The sequence below is a fragment of the Euphorbia lathyris genome, chromosome 3, assembly GCF_963576675.1.
Source record: "Euphorbia lathyris chromosome 3, ddEupLath1.1, whole genome shotgun sequence".
Taxonomy (NCBI): domain Eukaryota; kingdom Viridiplantae; phylum Streptophyta; class Magnoliopsida; order Malpighiales; family Euphorbiaceae; genus Euphorbia; species Euphorbia lathyris.
The window spans coordinates 18,140,847-18,160,269 of record NC_088912.1 but is presented as its reverse complement, the minus strand read 5'-3'; the positions used below and the strand labels follow the sequence as shown (position 1 = coordinate 18,160,269).

Below are 19,423 nucleotides of genomic sequence, written 5' to 3'. Positions count from 1 at the left end.
CACCTGACCCAAGGCCTCATCCAGATCATTCAGAAGGGATTCATTCTCAAAAGAACCTTGGGCCCCCAATTTGGCGGACCAGTATCCTCCAATATCGGGCTTCGCCATCTGCACAAACAGAAAAGAGCCATACACCGCTTTAGAATCGGATGAGCAAAAAAGTAATCAAGAGATGGATTACCTGAACAATCTTCTCAGCAGGTTTGGCGGATCGTATCGCGTCCGCCATAATCTTGGTACTACCAATAGTGTTGGGCCGCCTCTTCTTCAGTGGCGGATCGACAGCTGTCTCTGCAGGACGTTTGCCCGTATCGGCTTGAGGATTAGCCGCTTGACTTTTCTTGCGCGCTTCATCTTCCAAAAGCTTCCTGCGCGTCTCTGCAAGAGCGTGATTGGCCTTAGATACACCCCTGCCAAAGAAGACATCAAAATAATCAAGACTCCTGAAGTAACAGAAAGGTACCTTGATCAAACTGAGTAATTTTTTAATAAATAAATTGATCCTCTTCTCGGCGAATCAATGGAATGTCACTCATCATAAAAGCTAAGGCATCCGCATAAGTCCATGCATCCGCCTTGATCTGCTTCATGAGATTCGCCACCACTTCATCACTGCTTGTTAAGATTCGCATGTCACCCGCCATATGTAGCGGTCGAGAGTTCCAAACTGAAGGAAAACCTAACGGTTCATCCTCCTTTATCTTCACATAGAAGAAACTCTCATCCCAGCAATGCACGTTGGACATTTTGTCATAAAAAGGCGAGTAGACACCAAATTTGGCAAATGTAAGGTAGGATTCCGACTTCCTCTTGGAAGGCTTATGAAAGGCTCTAAAGATACGGCCCGTATAAACAATGCCTAAATTTGAAGCGAGATAGCAGTCTAAGGCCATGTCGAGCCAGCCATTAGGATGTAGCTGACTGACGGCAATGTCAAAGTATGAGAGGATATCTGCCATCATCTTGGGAAGAGGAAGGCGAAACCCTCTCTCCACATGACTACAGAATACAGTAAGGAAGCCGTTAGGCGGATTGGAGGGACGTTGATGAGAAGCAGCGAGTTGGGTCTCGTAATTTTTGATCCACGGAAAGCGATCCGCCAGATTCGCCAGATCCACGGCACTCATACGAGATGGAGTGGACTCCGCTCGAGGATTCTTTTTCCTAACAGGGAAGGAAGAAGTGGCCATTGAACCCAGAAATCGATTACGAGCACCGGTCGGAACGGCACCGGAAACAGAAGAAAAGAAAGAGGGATTTCTGGTGGAACGAGTCTGGTAATGGTTACGCGCCGAGTTATTGAACTCAGCTAAACCGGAATTAATCACACCTACAGAAGATTGGGAGTTTTCCGATGATGAAGTGGTCCAACTAAAATCTACTTCAATCTTAGGAGGAGATGTCGAGTTAAAAAGTTCAGAAGTCGACCCAGAAGATGAAGATGAACTTCTAAACATTCAGGATAAAAGGAAAATGCACTTACATGGAAATGTAGAAGCTTGAGTAGGATCTCTGAAAAATTTCTGGGAAAACGCTTCGAGGGCAGGAAGAGATGAAGAAATGAGGAAGAAAGAGAAATTAAAAGAAGAAAAAGGTTTTTTGAACCTTCCTAGGGCAGTGTGCCACCACACGTGTCGGCCATCAAATGGCGTTGAATAGAGTGCACATTAATGAGGGAGCTTATGACGGCGCGCAGAAGTCCAAAAGCCCTAAAGGACTTTAAAGGCATTTTAGGGGGGGCTTCTAATAACATCGAGATATTATCATGAGGACCAAAAGAGATATTCGCCTTTAAGTATGCCACGTAGCAATCTCCTAAAAGGAAGCTGGCTGGCGGATCACCACGGATTAGCTTTAGGAGATCCGTTGGCGGATCTCTAAGGCGAATCTCTCCATTCGCCTCAGTAACGGCTGGTCGCCGGCTCGGCCATGAAAGATCATTAAATGAATCATTAATTGTCTTACCCGCCAGGTTAAGAGTAACTTGTAACCGCCATTAAATAAGCATTAATGGAGACTTTCTAGTTACCTAGAGGTTACGAACTTCTCAACTATATATAGCCTACTATCCTAGGCTATCAAGGTACTCACACTTTTCTATATTCTCTAAGCTTTGTCAATACAGTTTATTCTCCATATTCTCTACTGACTTTGGCATCGGAGTTTCCCCGTCGAACCCAACGACGCCCCCCACAGGGACGAGCTCCGATCAGAAATTTCTCCCTTGTTATCACCAAGTAAATTTTGTCAGCCACCATATCAATCACCGAACAGGTGAAACGTCTAATATTGGATCACCGGAGCATGAAGTTTATTGAATATCTACTTATGATTGGATAATAGATGACCAATATCAAATTAGAAAGCTTTTATATCATGTTAAGTTTAGACAAAATTTTCTTTTAAAAATACTTTAAAGGAAATGCTATCTCACACTTACATACTAGTATGAAACCCGTGTGCAATACACGACATCTCTTATAACTTTTTAGTTTTTTTATTAGTAAAAAATTTTAAATACTAATATTAGTCAATTCATTAATTGTATACTATTTGCAAACTAAACTAAAGAAATATAAATAAATTTAATGATATAATTATTTTATTTTTTAAAAAACTTTACTTTCAATAAGAATTGTCAACCTCTTCTTATTCTTAATTTTAGAGACTACCAAATACAATTGACTATAACATAAAATTAAACGTGAAAATATATAAATCCTTAGTTTTTCTTGGACCAAGAAGCTGGAAATCATTAGTTGTAACGTTGATTAACATTTAAATTATAAAAACCACATTTGTTTAAATGTGACAATTTCATCAATATCACTTGTGTCTAAAATTCTTGTCTCATAAAGGGTATCAAATATTTTTACACCATAGGTTTCTAAATATGTGTATAAAAACATATTTAATGCAAAAAACGATAAGAAAAATAAAAATATATATATATAAAAAATAAAGTTATTGATAATAAAAGATGCATAAGGCGTATAAGACAGTGAATTGCCTTATGTTATGTTTCTAACAGTGAATTACTATACCTAGCCACAAATTCCTACCTCTAGCCTCGGGAATTGACCGAACTACCTTTTGCACAAAAATTGAAAAAAGATAAAACCTCTCAAGAACCCTATACACTCTTCGATCAAATTCGGGCTAATTTTTGAACCAAATCATGGATGGTGACAGAGGCCGTAAAGGGAAAGCGAAAATGGTAAGATTTACGGTTTTATTTTGTTGATTTACGCTTCGATTTGAGATATGTGGGAGCTTTTTGAAAATCGCCAGAATCGCAGTCGGACGTATGAACATCACGCCCGACCTGTGGTTCCGGCGTAAGAACATCACGCCCGACCAGTGGTGTGGGCGTGATAACCACATGTCCGCACCATAGGTCGGGCGTGATGTTCAAACGCCCGAACCATAGGTCGGACGTGATGTTCATACGCCCGACCAGTGGTTCGGGCGTGATGTTCATACGCCCGAGGGTGTTTTTTTAAAATTATATTTACATTTAAATTAATTTAGTGTAATTTATAATTTATATGTTACAATTTTAGATTAATTTAGTGTAATTTTTTGTAGACGGAGCGGCCTACTGGAGGGGAATCCATCTCGTCATCTGCTCGTCGTCTAGATATGGACGACGAGGATGATACACCACGACATACGAGATTGCGTGGTATTGATATATCTGATCGTAGGCGGAGAGGGGCTGCGACGGAGCAGGTGCAGAGGGGTCCGATTGTGGATCAGCCCGATATTCATGGATCAGAGGGGACGACGAATTTTGATGACAGAGAACCTGATAGCGATTCTGTGGATGACTACTTGGATGTGGTAGCCCAGGTACTGCGACAGTCTGCAGCTGCACGTGATCGCGAGGATGAGGATGTCGATGAGCAGCCGACCCCGGTTAGACAGCCGACCCAGCGCATAGGAGGTCGCTTTGCGAGTACAGGTATTTTTTAGTATAATTTTATAACTTTAGTATAATTTTATAAATTTAGTATAATTTAATAGTTTTAGTATAATTTTATAACTTTAGTATAGTTTAGTATAATTTTATAATTTTAGTATAATTTAATAGTTTTAGTATAATTTTAGTATAACTTTAGTATAGTTTTATAATTCTAGTATAATTTTATAACTTTATAAATTTAGTATAGTTTAGTATAATTTTATAAATTTAGTATAATTTAATAGTTTTAGTATAATTTTAGTATAATTTTATAACTTTAGTATAGTTTAATATAATTTTAGTATAACTTTATTATAATTTAACAGTTTTAGTATAACTTTAGTATAATTTAATAGTTTTAGTATAATTTTATAACTTTAGTATAGTTTAGTATAATTTTATAACTTTCAGGGATCGCCCGACTAGATACCATACGCGGGCAGCTGGACCATATGACGACACCAGAGGTATTTTATAAAATTTTAGAATTAATTTAAGTATTATTTATAGTATATTATTATTTATTATTGAGTATTATTTTTTTTTTCAAGTGACGTGGTTGCCTTATGGTCCTGTCCCCGATGATGATCGGCTTCGAGTGTCCTACGCCGGTTGGATACGGTGTAGAGACATCGTCGAGCCGTATATGCCGGATCGAGCGTTGCGACAGGTCGGATATACTCCGTCTATCCCAGCTGAGCGTATTAGACCTGATAAAGCAGTACGACCATGGAGGTCTTTATCGTACAGGCTCACGCATTCCTCTGTCACAGTTGAGGATGCCTGACGGAGATTTTCATCGGCTCGGGGCATTGATCGAAGGAGATGCCGGCCAGTTGGATACAATCTCACTACTTGTGATGCTGCTTACATGGACTGGTATATGCGATATTCGCATCCTCATCTCCTTCTTACACCACAGGATGGACAGGTCCAGTATGCTCGCGCCAACAATAAATTTGTAAGTTTATTATTATTTAATATTGTTATTTAGTATTAGTTTATATGTGTTTATTTTTTAATATTTTTTTTGCAGCGGGTTAACTGGTTGTGGCGTGTCACCCAACTAACGGCTACCCACTGATCTGACGAGGATGCTCCACTCATTAAGAGGGAGATGGATGAGTTTATGGACGCGTGGCATCGGACGAACTAAATGCCATAATTATATGTACTATTTTATTACATTTTAACACTTTTGATATTATATGTACTCTTTTGTGTTTATTAATTTTTATTTTAATGTTTGTGTTGTTAAATTTTATTTGTTAGAGGGTAATCCGAGTTAAAATGTCGTAATTTTTATTTCTAAATGGATAATTCGAGTTAACCACAATCATTAACAAATTTTTTTGGATTTATTCATGCGGGCGTGAGGTAATCACGTCTCAACATAGGGTGAGGCGTGAGGTGAGGCGTGATAGCCTCACGCCTCACCCTGTGGTGAGGCGTGATTACCTCACGTCCGCGTGCCAAGCAGGGGCGGAGCCAGAGGGGGCGGAGAGGGTTAGCCGACCCTACGGCTCCGCCGAAAAACCCTAGTACAGGGTTTTCGTTCCTGGCTCTACCAAGAGCTTCCATGGCTGGAGCCCCTCTCCAGCCATGGCAGACGAAGAAGATGGAGGCTGCTCTCCATCTTCTTATTTTATGTTTTAAATTTAACGCCCTAATGCAAACTACGTCGTTTGCTTTTGGGTGTTCAAAATTAAATGAAGTCTTTAGCAAATGGCCCAACTGAGGTGGATCTATTTTCATATTAATTCCAAAAGTCCATTGAGTCCTTCATTCGTTTTTTAACAAAATCCATAAAGTTATGCCATTTTTTTTATTTCTTTTAAATAGCCACATAAGTGCTTGTTGTCTTTTTCCGATTTATTTGCTTATAATTTTTTTTTATTTGCTTATAATTATAACTAATTATTTATTAATCACAATTTGTTTTCATTTTAGTCAATTCTGTGTTGTGTTATATTGAATATGAAATTCATATTAAATGAGATGAATTTGATTAGGCTTGTTCATAGGCTGAGTTTAATTTTATCCCTAATATTATCAAGTAATTAATTTTATCAAGTAATTAATATTATCAAGTAATTAATTTTATCCATGCACAATAGAAATTTTGAACTGCCTGATTTAACAGTTATTCAACTATTACATGGGATCTTTCAAACAAGTTTGTCGATAAAATAAAATAGTTATGTGTATTTTGACAATTGTTTATATATGGTTTAATAACATATTAAACATTTTATGAATTTTTTTATAATTAACTTATATCTGGCAAACTTAAATATTGTCATTTTGATAGGTTATTTTTAACTGCGTTAGTAATAAAATAAATATTTTATTGATATTTAAAGTGATAGTTAAATGATGACTGTTTTAATGGTATAACAGATTGTTTAAATTTTCTGTTATTTGATAACATTAGGAATAAAATTACATCATTTCATATGTTAAGGGATAATCTGCACTTTTCAAAAAATATTAGGCGCAAATTTAGATCTTATCCCTTAATTTAATTTAGTTGAATTGTTAAATGTTAATTTAGTTTTGTAATTCTACTTAAAAATATGATGAAAAAACTATAAAAAAGATAAATTAAAATTAAAATTTTGAGTCTATCAATTAAATCAAATTCTACAAAAGATTAATAAAAATTCAATACACGATGGAGCCTCTCTGAAGTTCCGGTCCTGGCTCCGCCACTGGTGCCAAGAGAGGTATTTTCCCCCCATTTCCCACCTTAAAGCCTCAAAGGGTATTTTCGTCCTCTCACGAAACTAGAGGTAGAAAATTGGGACTGGGTTTAACAACACCCTTCTAAAATTAGTGATTTAACAAAATTCAATGAGAATTAACATTATCTTGATCATTTAATTTTATATAAATTAATAACTGTTTAATATTTTTAATCAGTAAAAAACATCACCTCAATTTCACCTCAGTTTTAACGTTGCTATATATATATATATATATATATATATATATATATATATATATATATATATGTGTGTGTGGGGTTGGTTTTAATGATGAGCACTAAATTATCTCCATGGATGGTGAGCGATTAATATCCATTGGATCAAGATCTAATTGTCCATAATTTAAGTTGACATTTAATATTAAAAAGGGTTTTACCTGATGACATGTCAGTTGTAACTTGGAATATTGTGCTTTGAAAAACGGTTTCTCTTTCCTCAAGATATAACCAACTTCCAAGAAATAATTTTTTCCCGAATGTTTTTATTTTACATAAGAAGACGTTTTCTTTTAAGTAATTTTATATTCGTCTAATCAATATTATATGCATTAAATCTTAATAAATGATTATTCATTGGGAATACGAAAAGCTTGATATTGAGAATGTACAATATTATTTATGATAACCAAATACAACATTAATTATGTTCTAATTAATAGAGTTGTCCCCCTATTTATTACCTTAGAATTGTAAGCTTAATTTATAAATTTCTAGGATTGCAAGCTCAATTTGTAAATGGCAAAAAGCATCTTGAGACCCTTGATCTTTCATTGTTTGGTGTATTAAGCCCTCGATCTTTCATTTAGACACATTGAGCCCCTGATCTTTCATTATTTGGTGCATTAAGCCCTCGATCTTTCATTTAAATACATTAAGCCCTTAATCTTTCATATATGGGTGTATTAGGCCCTTCCATAAATCAATTTACATATGGATGTATTAAGGGCCTGTTTGGTTCTCTTAAAAAAAAGGCCTGTTTGGTTCAACTATGAGTGTTCAACAATCGGTTTGGTCTGAAAACCGAACCGAACCGAAATAACCGAATACCGAATAACACCTAAAATAAAAATGAACCTAACCGATAATTATAACGTACTAATTGATGTACTGTAAGTAATTACTTTAAAAAATATATTGTAAGTAATTACTTTTAAATGTTTAATAATATTCATGAATTTAGTTAGTAGTACGGGTGGTTATTTAAATTTAGGATCATGAAATTTAATGTACATATTTTAAATATAATATAAAATAATAATTAATTAATAATTTATTTGTATAAATGATGAAAACGAATACCAAACTGAATCGAACCGAAATAATCGGTTCGGTTTGGTTTGTTAATATAAATCGGTTAGGTTCGTTTTTATTTTAGGTGTTATTCGGTAAAGACCGAACCGATCGTTGATCACTTCTAGTTGAACCAAACAGGCCCTTAATACACTAATATGTTAATTGATTTATGGAAGGACCTAATACATCCATATATGAAAGATCAAGGGCTCAATGTGTCTAAATGAAAGATCGAGGGCTTAATGCACCAAACAATAAAAGATCAGGGGCTTAATTCGTCTAAATTAAAGATCGAGGGCTTAATACACCAAACAATGAAAGATCAGGGGGCTCATGGTTCTTTTTGCCTTTGTAAATCATTAGGATTCCAAGATCAATTTGTAAATCCTTAATTTTTTTTAAGCATTCATTTATTTATAAACAATCATTAAACTTACAATCTCTATAATTCATATATTCTAATGCCACACTAATGACAATAATAAATATCTAATGTCATCCATTTAGATGTCGTATTAAATACTACTCCCTTCATGCAATTGATTTATATCCTCACACAAACGTAATGTAACGTAACGTAAATATCACTGAACAGAAAACTTTACGGAACTCAAACATCATTGAAAAGAAACATTACTGAACTGGAACATTACTGAACTGAAATATTACAGAACTGAAACATCACTGAACTGAAATATTTTTAATTGAAACATCACTGAACTGAAACATCACTGAACTAAAACATTACTGAACTGAAACATTACTAAACTCAAATATCACTGAACTCAAATATTACTGAACTGAAACATCACGAAACTGAAACATCACTGAGCTAAAACATTACTGAACTGAAAGGTTACTAGACTAAAACATTACTGAACTGAAACATCACTCAATTGAAACATTACTGAACTGAAATATCACTCAACTGACACATTACTGAACTGAAATATTACTAAACTGAAACATTACTAAACTAAAGCATCATTTAACTGAAATATTACTGAACTGAAACATTACTGAATTGAAACACCACTGAACTGAAACACCACTAGACTGAAATATTACTAAACTGAAACATTACTGAACTGAAATGTCACTAAAATGAAATATTGCTAAATTGAATATCACTAATCTGAAACATCACTCAACTGAAACATTATTGAAATGAAATATTACTGAAATGAAACATCACTAAAGTGAAATACTACTAAACTGAAACATTACTCAACTGAAACATTACTGAACTGAAACCTCACTAAACTGAAATATTATCGAATTGAAATATTACTAAATAGAAACATTACTGAACTGAAATATTACTGAACTAAAATATTACTGAACTAAAACATCATTAAACTGAAATATTACTGAACTGAAACATCACTGAACTGAAATATTACTAAACTAAAACATTACTGAACTGAAACACCACTAAACTGAAATATTACTAAACTGAATATCACTGAACCAAAACATCATTGAACCGAAACATCACTGAACTAAAAAATTACTAAACTTAAACATCACTTAACTGAAATATTACTAAACTGAAACCTTACTGAACTGAAACATCACTGAACTGAAACATCACTGAAATGAAATATTACTGAACTAAAATATTACTAAACTAAAACATCACTGAACTGAAATATTACTGAATTGAAACATCACTAAACTGAAACATCACTGAACTGAAATATCACTGAACTGAAACATCACTGAATTGAAACATTACTGAACTAAAAGATTACTAAACTGAAATATTACTGATTTGAAACATCACTGAACTGAAATATTACTGATTTGAAACATCACTGAACTGAATCATTACTGAACTGAAACATTATTGAACTAAAACATCACTGAACTGAAATATTACTGAACTAAAATATCACTGAACTGAAATATTACTCAACTGAAACATCACAGAACTGAAACATTACTGAACTCAAAGATTACTAAACTGAAATATTACTGAACTGAAACATTACTAAACTCAAATATTACTGAACTGAAATATTACTGACTTCAAACATAACTGAACTCAAATATCACTCAACTGAAACATTACTGAACTAAAACATTACTAACCTGAAACATTACTAAACCGAAACATTACAGAACTGAAACATCACTGAACTGAAACATCACTGAACTGAAACATCACTGAACTGAAACATTACTAAACTGAAATATTACTAAACTAAAACATCACTGAAGTGAAATATTACTAAACTGAAACATTAATGAACTAAAACGTCACTGAACTAAAATATTACTGAACTGAAACATCACTGAACTGAAATATTACTGAACTAAAACATTACTAAACTAAAACATTACTGAACTGAAATATGACTAAACTCAAATATTACTGAACTTAAACATAACTGAACTCAAATATCACTCAACTGAAACATTACTGAACTGAAACATTACTATACTGAAACATCATTCAACTAAAACATTAATGAACTGAAACATTACTGAACTGAACGTTACTAAACTGAAATATTACTAAACTAAATCTTTATTGAACTAAAACATCACCAAACTGAAATATTACTAAACTGAATATCAATGAATCAAAACATGATTGAACTGAAACATCACTGAATTGAAACATCATTGAACTAAAACATCACTGAACCGAAATATCACTGAACTGAAACATCACTGAACTGAAACATCACTTAACTGAAACAACACTGAACTGAAATATTACTAAACTAAAACCTTACTAACCCGAAACATTACTAAACTAAAACATCACTAAACTGAAACATTTCCAAATTGAAACATTACTTAGCTGAAACATTACTGAACTGAAATATTACTGAACTAAAATATTACTAAACTGAAACATTACTGAACTGAAACATCACTGAACTGAAACATCACTGGACGGAAACATCATTGACTCGAAACATCATTAAACTGAAACATCACTGAACTAAAACATTAGTGAACTGAAACATTACTAAACTAAAACATCATTCAACTGAAACATTACTAAACTAAAACATCATTCAACTAAAACATTAATGAACTGAAACATTACTGAATTGAACGTTACTGAACTGAAACATCACTGAATTGAAATATTACTAAACTGAAACGTTATTAAACTAAAACATCACTGAACTGAATATCACTGAATCAAAACATGATTGAACTGAAACATTACTAAACTGAAATATCACTGAACTGAAACATCACTGAACTGAAATAGCAACAAACTGAAACATCACTTAACTAAAATAGCACTGAGAACTGAAACCATACTCAACTGAAACATTACTGAACTAAAACATCCCTGAACTGAAATATTGCCGAATTGAAACATTACTAAGTTGGAACATTACTGAACTGAAACATTACTGAACTAAAACATCATTAACTGAAACATCAATGAACTGAAACATCACTGAACTGAAACATCACTGAACTGAAATATTACTGAACTAAAATATCACTGAACAAAAATATCATTAAACTTAAACATCACTGAACTGAAATATCACTGAACCGAAATATCATTGAACTGAAACATCACTGAACTGAAACATCACTTAACTGAAACATCACTAAACTGAAATATTACTAAACTGAAACCTTACTCAATCGAAACATTGCTGAACTGAAACATCACTGAACTGAAACATTACCGAATTGAAACATTACTAAGCTGAAACATTAATGAATTGAAACATTACTGAACTAAAACATCACTGAACTGAAATATTACTGAACTGAAACATTACTAAACTGAAACATCTCTGAATCGAAACATCACTGAACCCAAACATCACTCAACTGAAACATTATTGAACTGAAACATTAATGAACTGAAATACTACTAAACTGAAACATTACTCAACTGAAACAATATTAAACTGAAACATTACTAAATTGAAACGTTACTAAACTGAAACATCACTGAACTCAAACATCACTGAACTCAAACATTACTGAACTTAAACATTATCAAACTGATATATTACTAAACTGAAACATTAGTAAACTGAAACATTACTAAATTGAAATATTACTGAACCGAAATATTACTAAATTGGAACCTTACTTAACTGTAACATTACTGAACCGAAACATTACTAAATTGGAACCTTACTTAATTGTAACATTACTGAACTACAATATTACTGAACTAAAACATCACTAACTGAAACATTACTGAACTGAAACATCACTGAACTGAAACATTACTGAACTAAGACATCACTAAACTGAAACATTACTGAACTCAAATACTACTAAACTAAAACATTACTGAACTGAAACATTACTGAACTGAAACATCACTTAACTGAAACATTACTAAACTGAAGTATTACTAAAAACGTTGCTAAATTGAAACATCACTCAACTGAAACATTACAAAACTGAAACATTACTGAACTGAAACATTACTAAAATAAAACATCACTGAACTGAAATATTACTAAAGTGAAACATTACTGAACTCAAACATTACTGAACTGAAACATTACTAAACTGAAACATTACTGAACTGAAATATCACTCAAGTGAAACATTACTAAACTGAAACATTACTAAACTGAAATGTTACTAAATTGAAACATCACTCAATTGAACCATTACTGAACTGAAACATTACTGAACTGAAACATCACTGAAATATTACTAAACTGAAACATTACTGAACTTAAACATCACTGTGGTGAAGCTCTTAGCCTGTTGGTTGAGAGCTTACCTATGACTCTAGAGGTCATGGGGTCGAATCACATCCGGGTGGGGTGGGTTAAGGGTTTTTCTTCATCTTTGATGTAATTTTTCTTTGTTTAATGTAAGTGCATTGCGCACAACTTTAAAAAAAAAAAAAAAACTTAAACATCACTGAACTGAAATATTACTAAACTGAATATCACTGAACCAAAAATCACTGAACCAAAAATCACTGAACTGAAACATCACTAAACCGAAACATAACTGAACTGAAACATCACTTAACTGAAATATTATTAAACTGAAACCTTACTCATCTAAAACATTACTTAACTGAAACATCACTGAACTGATACATTACTGAATTGAATCATTACTAAACTAAAATATTACTGAACTAAAACATCATTGAACTGAAATATTACTTAACTAAAACATCACTGAACTGAAACATCATGGAATCGAAACATCACTGAATTGAAACATCACTTAACTGAAACATTACTGAACTAAAATATTACTAAACTGAAACATTACTCAACTGAAACATTACTCAACTGAAACAATACTAAACTGAAATCTTACTAAATTGATACATTACTAAACTGAAACGTTACTGAACTCAAACATCACTGAACTTAAACATTACCAAACTGAAATATTACTGAACTGAAGCATTAGTAAACTTAAACATTACTAAACTGAAACATTACTGAACTAAAACATTACTAAACTAAAACCTTACTTAACTGAAATATTACTAAACTGAAATATTATTGAACTGAAACATCATTGTATTGAAACATTACTGTATTGAAACATTACTGTACTAAAACATTATTAAACTGAAACATCACTTATTGTAATGAAATGTAACTTATCTTAACGTAATGGTAACTTATTGTAACATAACGTAATATAATGTAAAATAACGTAATGTAATAAAACGTAACTTAACATAACATAACATAATGTAACGTAACATAACATAATGTAATATAGACGTATCGTAACATAATATAACGCAAGATAATGTAACTTACCGTAACTTATCATAATGTAACTTATTGTAACATAACTTAACATAACATAATGTAACTCAGTGAAACTTAATGAAAAGCAACTTAGTGCAATGCAATGCAACGTGACATAACATAATGTAACATAACGTGACGTAACGTAACATAATGTAACGTAGCGTAACGTAACAATGTAACGTAACGTAACGTTATGTAACGTAATATAATGTTATATAACGTAGTATAATGTAACGTAACATAATAATTATAAGCTCAATTTATAAACAGTCATTGAGCTTATAATCCCTAACGTAACGTAACATAACATGACGTAAGTTAAGTAACGTAATAATTATAAGCTCAATTTATAAATCTTTAGGATTGTAAGCTCAATCTATAAATCCTCAAGATTGTAAGCTCAATTTAAAATCCTTAGATTTTTTATTTCTTTAAGCTTTCGTTTATTTATAAACATTCATTGAGCTTACGATCTCCAACCGAACATAACGTAACATGATGTGACGTAACGTAACGTGACGTGACGTAAGTTGAATGGGTTTCTAATGTATTAAGCCTTAATAAATCATATGAATTTAGAGATAAAGTGCAAAAATACCCCTAACGTTGGTAGCTAAAAGCAATTTTACCCTAACGTTGGTAATTTGGGTCCATTTCAGACATTATTATAAAATACAGATATCTTGTTCTTTATTTTGCACCAATTGCATGTCAATTGGTTCTAAAAAAAAGATTTCATGTTTTTATGATTTAATAATAGAATTGAAGATTAATATTTATAAATTCGGTAAAATTTTTGAATTTTTTTTGTCCAATTCGTACAAAATACAATATGTTTATTTTTATTTTTTCACATCACATATGTTTGTGATTTGTTACTATTGAGTGATAAAATGACGCATGTGTAAAGTGTAGATGACAAAATTCATGACCGAGAAGACAATTTGATGAATTATTTCTTAAATTGACTCAACTTATCAATGTTAGGGGTAAAAATGCTCTTGGCTACCAACGTTAAGGGTAAAATTACATCATTTTAGACATAAGGGATAAAATTACTCCTGACCTAAAACGTTAGGGGTATTTTTACACCTTAACCCTATAAATTTAACTCCAAAAGAAATTATATATTACGTTTTATAATTAACTAACTAAATATAATATATGTATCAAAATATTATTAAAAGATTTTAATTCAAATATCTCCATTTGATTTTCTAATAAATATTGAGAGTAAGAGGAGGTGGCATTGGAGAGAACCATTTGATATTTTTTTTTTGTTTTTTCAAATGAAAATGGTTTTAGTTTTTTTTGAATCAAAATGGGTTTAGTCTTTTTTAAGTTCACACGAATTTTCTCTTTTTTCTAAATGATTTCATATATGATTTTAAATGATTTAATGTAGCAATCAATGGATTTATTATGGAGAGAGTATTTTTTTAAAAAAGTGGACAATCATTTATTATAGAGAGAGAAATATGTCTTTAGGTAACTTGATAACCTCTTGGTAACCTACTATAGCAGGTCATTTATTCAGAATCTAATAGTCCCCATGGATGGAGACTCACCATTGAGAACTCTTCCATATATATATATATATATATAGAATAGAATAAGAAAATAGAGAATCACATATATAATTAAAAAGATTTTAAAAAATATTTAAGAGATTAGGCTATCTCCAAGGGTTCTCCAAAAAAGGAGAACCCTTACTATTTGCAGCTCTATTGGAGCTGCAAAACCATGCGGCAATTTTGCCGCATGGTGGATGGTACTGCATATATGCAGTACCATCTTCCCTTACTGCAGGAAATAATACTATTTTATTTTATTTTTTTGTTTTTTTAGTTTAAAAATATTATGTATTTTAGTTTAATATTTTTTTTGAAATCAATTTTAGTTTAATATTTATTTGTCATTTATTGTAAGTTTAATGTTATTTAATTTTTATGTATATTTTTTATATTTGAAAAAATTTATTTAATTCTTTTACTTATTATAAAAAAATTACATAAAATTCAAATTATTAATTATTAATTTTAATAATTATTATCTGAAATAGCAATATTAAGTTATATAATATGATAAAAATTAATTTAATTTTTTATTATGTTGTACATGGATATATATGGATATATTTTGATTAATAATATAAAGAATATAAATATTATGTGAAAAATGAATATAGTAATAATAAAATATTTAAAGAGTAGGTAAAATAGAGTAGATGGTTGGAAAAGTTTGACTATAGTAACTCTATATTTAAAGATAGAGTAGAGAAAAATGAAGATAGAGGAGATAAAATAGAGAGCACCATTAGAGATGACCTTATTAAAAGATATTTATAAACAAAAATTTAAGTATCCGTTTCTTATTAATTTGAGTCGAACCTACCATGAGTTCCAATGATTCAGTATGTATGTCGAATGTTGCTTTTGGCTAAAGGGAAAGAATGTAATGAAGCTACCGATTTGTGTTATAGTCATAATGAGATCTGGAGATACAATTGTAACATTCTCTAAAATGGATAGTCATAATGAGTCGTCAAACAGATAATACATTATGAAGCAAAAAAATAATAATTGTATCAAATGAATCGTCAAACAGATAATACGTTATGTCATGTCAAAACTTAATAGCCCCTACACCTAAGAGGGCACGATTTGTGTTATAGTCATAATGAGATCTGGAGATACAATTGTAACATTCTCTAAAATGGATAGTCATAATGAGTCGTCAAACAGATAATACGTTATGAAGCAAAAAAATAATAATTGTATCAAATGAATCGTCAAACAGATAATATGTTATGTCATGTCAAAACTTAATAGCCCCTACACCTAAGAGGGCACGATTTGTGTTATAGTCATAATGAGATCTGGAGATACAATTGTAACATTCTCTAAAATGGATAGTCATAATGAGTCGTCAAACAGATAATACGTTATGAAGCAAAAAAATAATAATTGTATCAAATGAATCGTCAAACAGATAATACGTTATGTCATGTCAAAACTTAATAGCCCCTACACCTAAGAGGGCAGACCGACGAAACAAACATTTCACCATTAGACAATTGAATAGACTATCTGCCTCTAGCAGCTTAGACAACCACGTAACATAAAACTAAACAGTTTCCTCAAAAAACAAGGAAAGCCAAGTTCATAGATCTCCTCAAAAAAACTAGCACTACAAATGTACCTACTGGTTTCATCGTAACAAAACAAAACAGCCTAGCATTAAGGGGAAATTTCAATAATTACCGAGAAATTGTCAGTCACGTTCAAAAGACGCGTTGTGGTGATCCCATTGAAGTCTTGAGGTTTAGGCACTTCACCTGATTTCCATAAGAAACAATAAAATCAATCCATAATTGAATAAAAAGCTAGCCATAAAGTAACAATTCAACACGTAATCTGAAACAAGTCCGGTCCCGGTGACACTCACATTCTGCCAGTTCTTCTTAAGCAAGGAGACGAGGAAGTTGACGCTCATTTGAACGTTTTGGAAAACCTGCTTCTCTTCCATGCCACAGTTTCCCACAGCAACTCCCATACAAAGCACCTTCTTCAGTTGAAACTTAATAGTGGCTTTTATTTCATTTCGTTTTGACTCCAAGGACTCTTGGTGGGTCACAAGAGTAGGGAACTTGCCTGTATTGATGTACAAGTCAGCAAAACATATATGAAAGAAAAAAAAATTCAAATAATACTGTCTATGTTGCACGGAAACTGACACGGGAAACGTTATTTCTAAAATATAGCCATCAAACGCTACTAAGGAGGAGTGTCCGTGCAACATAGAATACAGTGTATCCACAAGAATGAATGCATAATACAGCTACTAAAGCCTTGCCTGCCTTGTTGAGACCAGGGCCGAGAAGACGTGGAATCTGCTTGATAACAGATTCTGAAGCCAAAAAGGCATGGTACTGCTTAGCAAGTTTCTTAACTAGTTTCTTGTTCTTGTTGAGCTTCTTAAGTGCCTCAACATCCATCCATTGGAGACCAATTGATTCAGCCTGCCAAAAGAATTAATCAATTCAGTATATATTGCATTCAAAACCAAACACAGCAACACAATTAAACCTGATCACAATAATGAATTTATTTGTTTTCTACTTAATTGCCTGATCATAAAAGAAATTCTTCCAACAGTGGAAAACAGAGATTGCACAATAACATGTTTAGTTGGACATATCATCTTAGATAGAAATTGAAAACCCAACCCAAGTAAACATAAAGTTGCAGATGCTAGATAATTTTGTAGAAATTTGCAAGTAATTTAAAGGCAACGAACACATAAGCAAACGAGTTGTTTAAGATAGCAGTCATCTATGGCAAAAAAACACATATAGCAATCAAAATATGCATCAACAAGAATCCAACTCATCTATGACTTTGACATCATATGAAAAACCTCATTCACAGCCACATACAGTCAGTCTACAAAGTATCATTAAAATTCATTTTTCCTCTGTTAGGAGGTAAATTATTTGCATTAAGATAATAACACTACTTAGAGAACAATTAGCAAAATCCACAGGCGGCAATTGAACAGAGTACTAACACATTTAGATTCAGAAGCAAACAGTTAGTAGTAATGTATTATACCTCCTCAACATGCTGTGCATCTCCGAGCATGCAAATCTTCATATTAGGGCGAGGGATGTGCGGCAATTTCACAGAGCCACTGAAACGCTTGTCCTTTTGAGGATCGTAGTTCTTCAGCCCAATTTGTAGCTCTATTGTCTCTGTGAAATTCCGCTTCTTCTCTTTAGAAGCATTCATGATACTGGTAATTGCTTCTCTTAAGGCATCACTCTGAAGCTTACTGCATTCAGTATACGAAATTATACAAAGTTCAAAACACAAAATAAATTAAGTATACCACAGAAAACAGAAGATCGGATTTTACCTCATCGGAAAGTTAGACGATTTCCGACTGCTAAAGAGCTGGAGAGAAAGACGATTTCTACCGCGGAAGCAACCCTAAAATAGAAGGGGACCAGCAGCTCATAAACCTAGTTAGGGTTAAATTGGGCTGGACTCCTCTTGGGCTTTCTAATTAATTTCCTCTATAAATTATTAAATAGGGAAAATTACATACGAATTCATCTTTTAAAAACTATTTACAATTATATCAAGTCATAATTTTAAATTACGTCAAACTAGTAAAATCACTACTTGTAATATATTTTAAAGATTAGAATTTATAAATTAGAAGTTTAAAATATATTTTTTAGGGTTTATGATTTATGAATTGGAGTTTAGAATTTTTAAATTATAGTATAAAATCATAATATATAGAAAATAATAACATATTAAAAATTAAATTTGGTGATATGACTTAGTTGTAATTTTGTACTTAATTATGATATTAATGCATTTGACCTATTAAATATGATATTGAAATATGAAGGATTTTTAGAAAATAAAAAAAAATTAAATAAATTAACAATGAATTCATAATACTATTTTGAAATACTTTTTTAGATTAAAATAAAAAAAAATCATATTATAAAAGTAAATAATTTATTACTCCCTAAATTTCTACCTATTACACTAATTAGTGTGTTATTAAAATTACATTATAAGATTCTTAAGTTTACCATCTATACTATATATAATAGCGGAAGTAGAGCGAAATGAG

The 19,423-nt window shown here is 32.0% G+C and overlaps 1 protein-coding gene across 1 annotated transcript; it reads right to left on the bottom strand.

Annotated features, from left to right (window-relative positions):
* Window positions 1-16,719: 16,719 nt before the first annotated feature.
* On the bottom strand, window positions 16,720-18,815 carry LOC136222076 (large ribosomal subunit protein uL1y-like). Its single transcript, XM_066009554.1, has 5 exons — window positions 18,689-18,815; window positions 18,385-18,604; window positions 17,627-17,792; window positions 17,219-17,424; window positions 16,720-17,108 (listed from the first exon to the last, which is right to left on the bottom strand). Exons 1-5 carry the CDS (start codon window positions 18,691-18,693, stop codon window positions 17,055-17,057), a joined length of 651 nt encoding a protein of 216 aa, XP_065865626.1. The 5' UTR covers window positions 18,694-18,815; the 3' UTR covers window positions 16,720-17,054.
* Window positions 18,816-19,423: the final 608 nt, after the last annotated feature.

Coding starts and splice junctions, on each gene's coding strand:
- LOC136222076 (XM_066009554.1), bottom strand. Junction 17,425..17,626: donor CCCTGGTCTCAACAAGGCAG/GCAAGGCTTTAG, acceptor ACATCAATACAG/GCAAGTTCCCTACTCTTGTG. Junction 17,109..17,218: donor TTAAGAAGAACTGGCAGAAT/GTGAGTGTCACC, acceptor TATGGAAATCAG/GTGAAGTGCCTAAACCTCAA.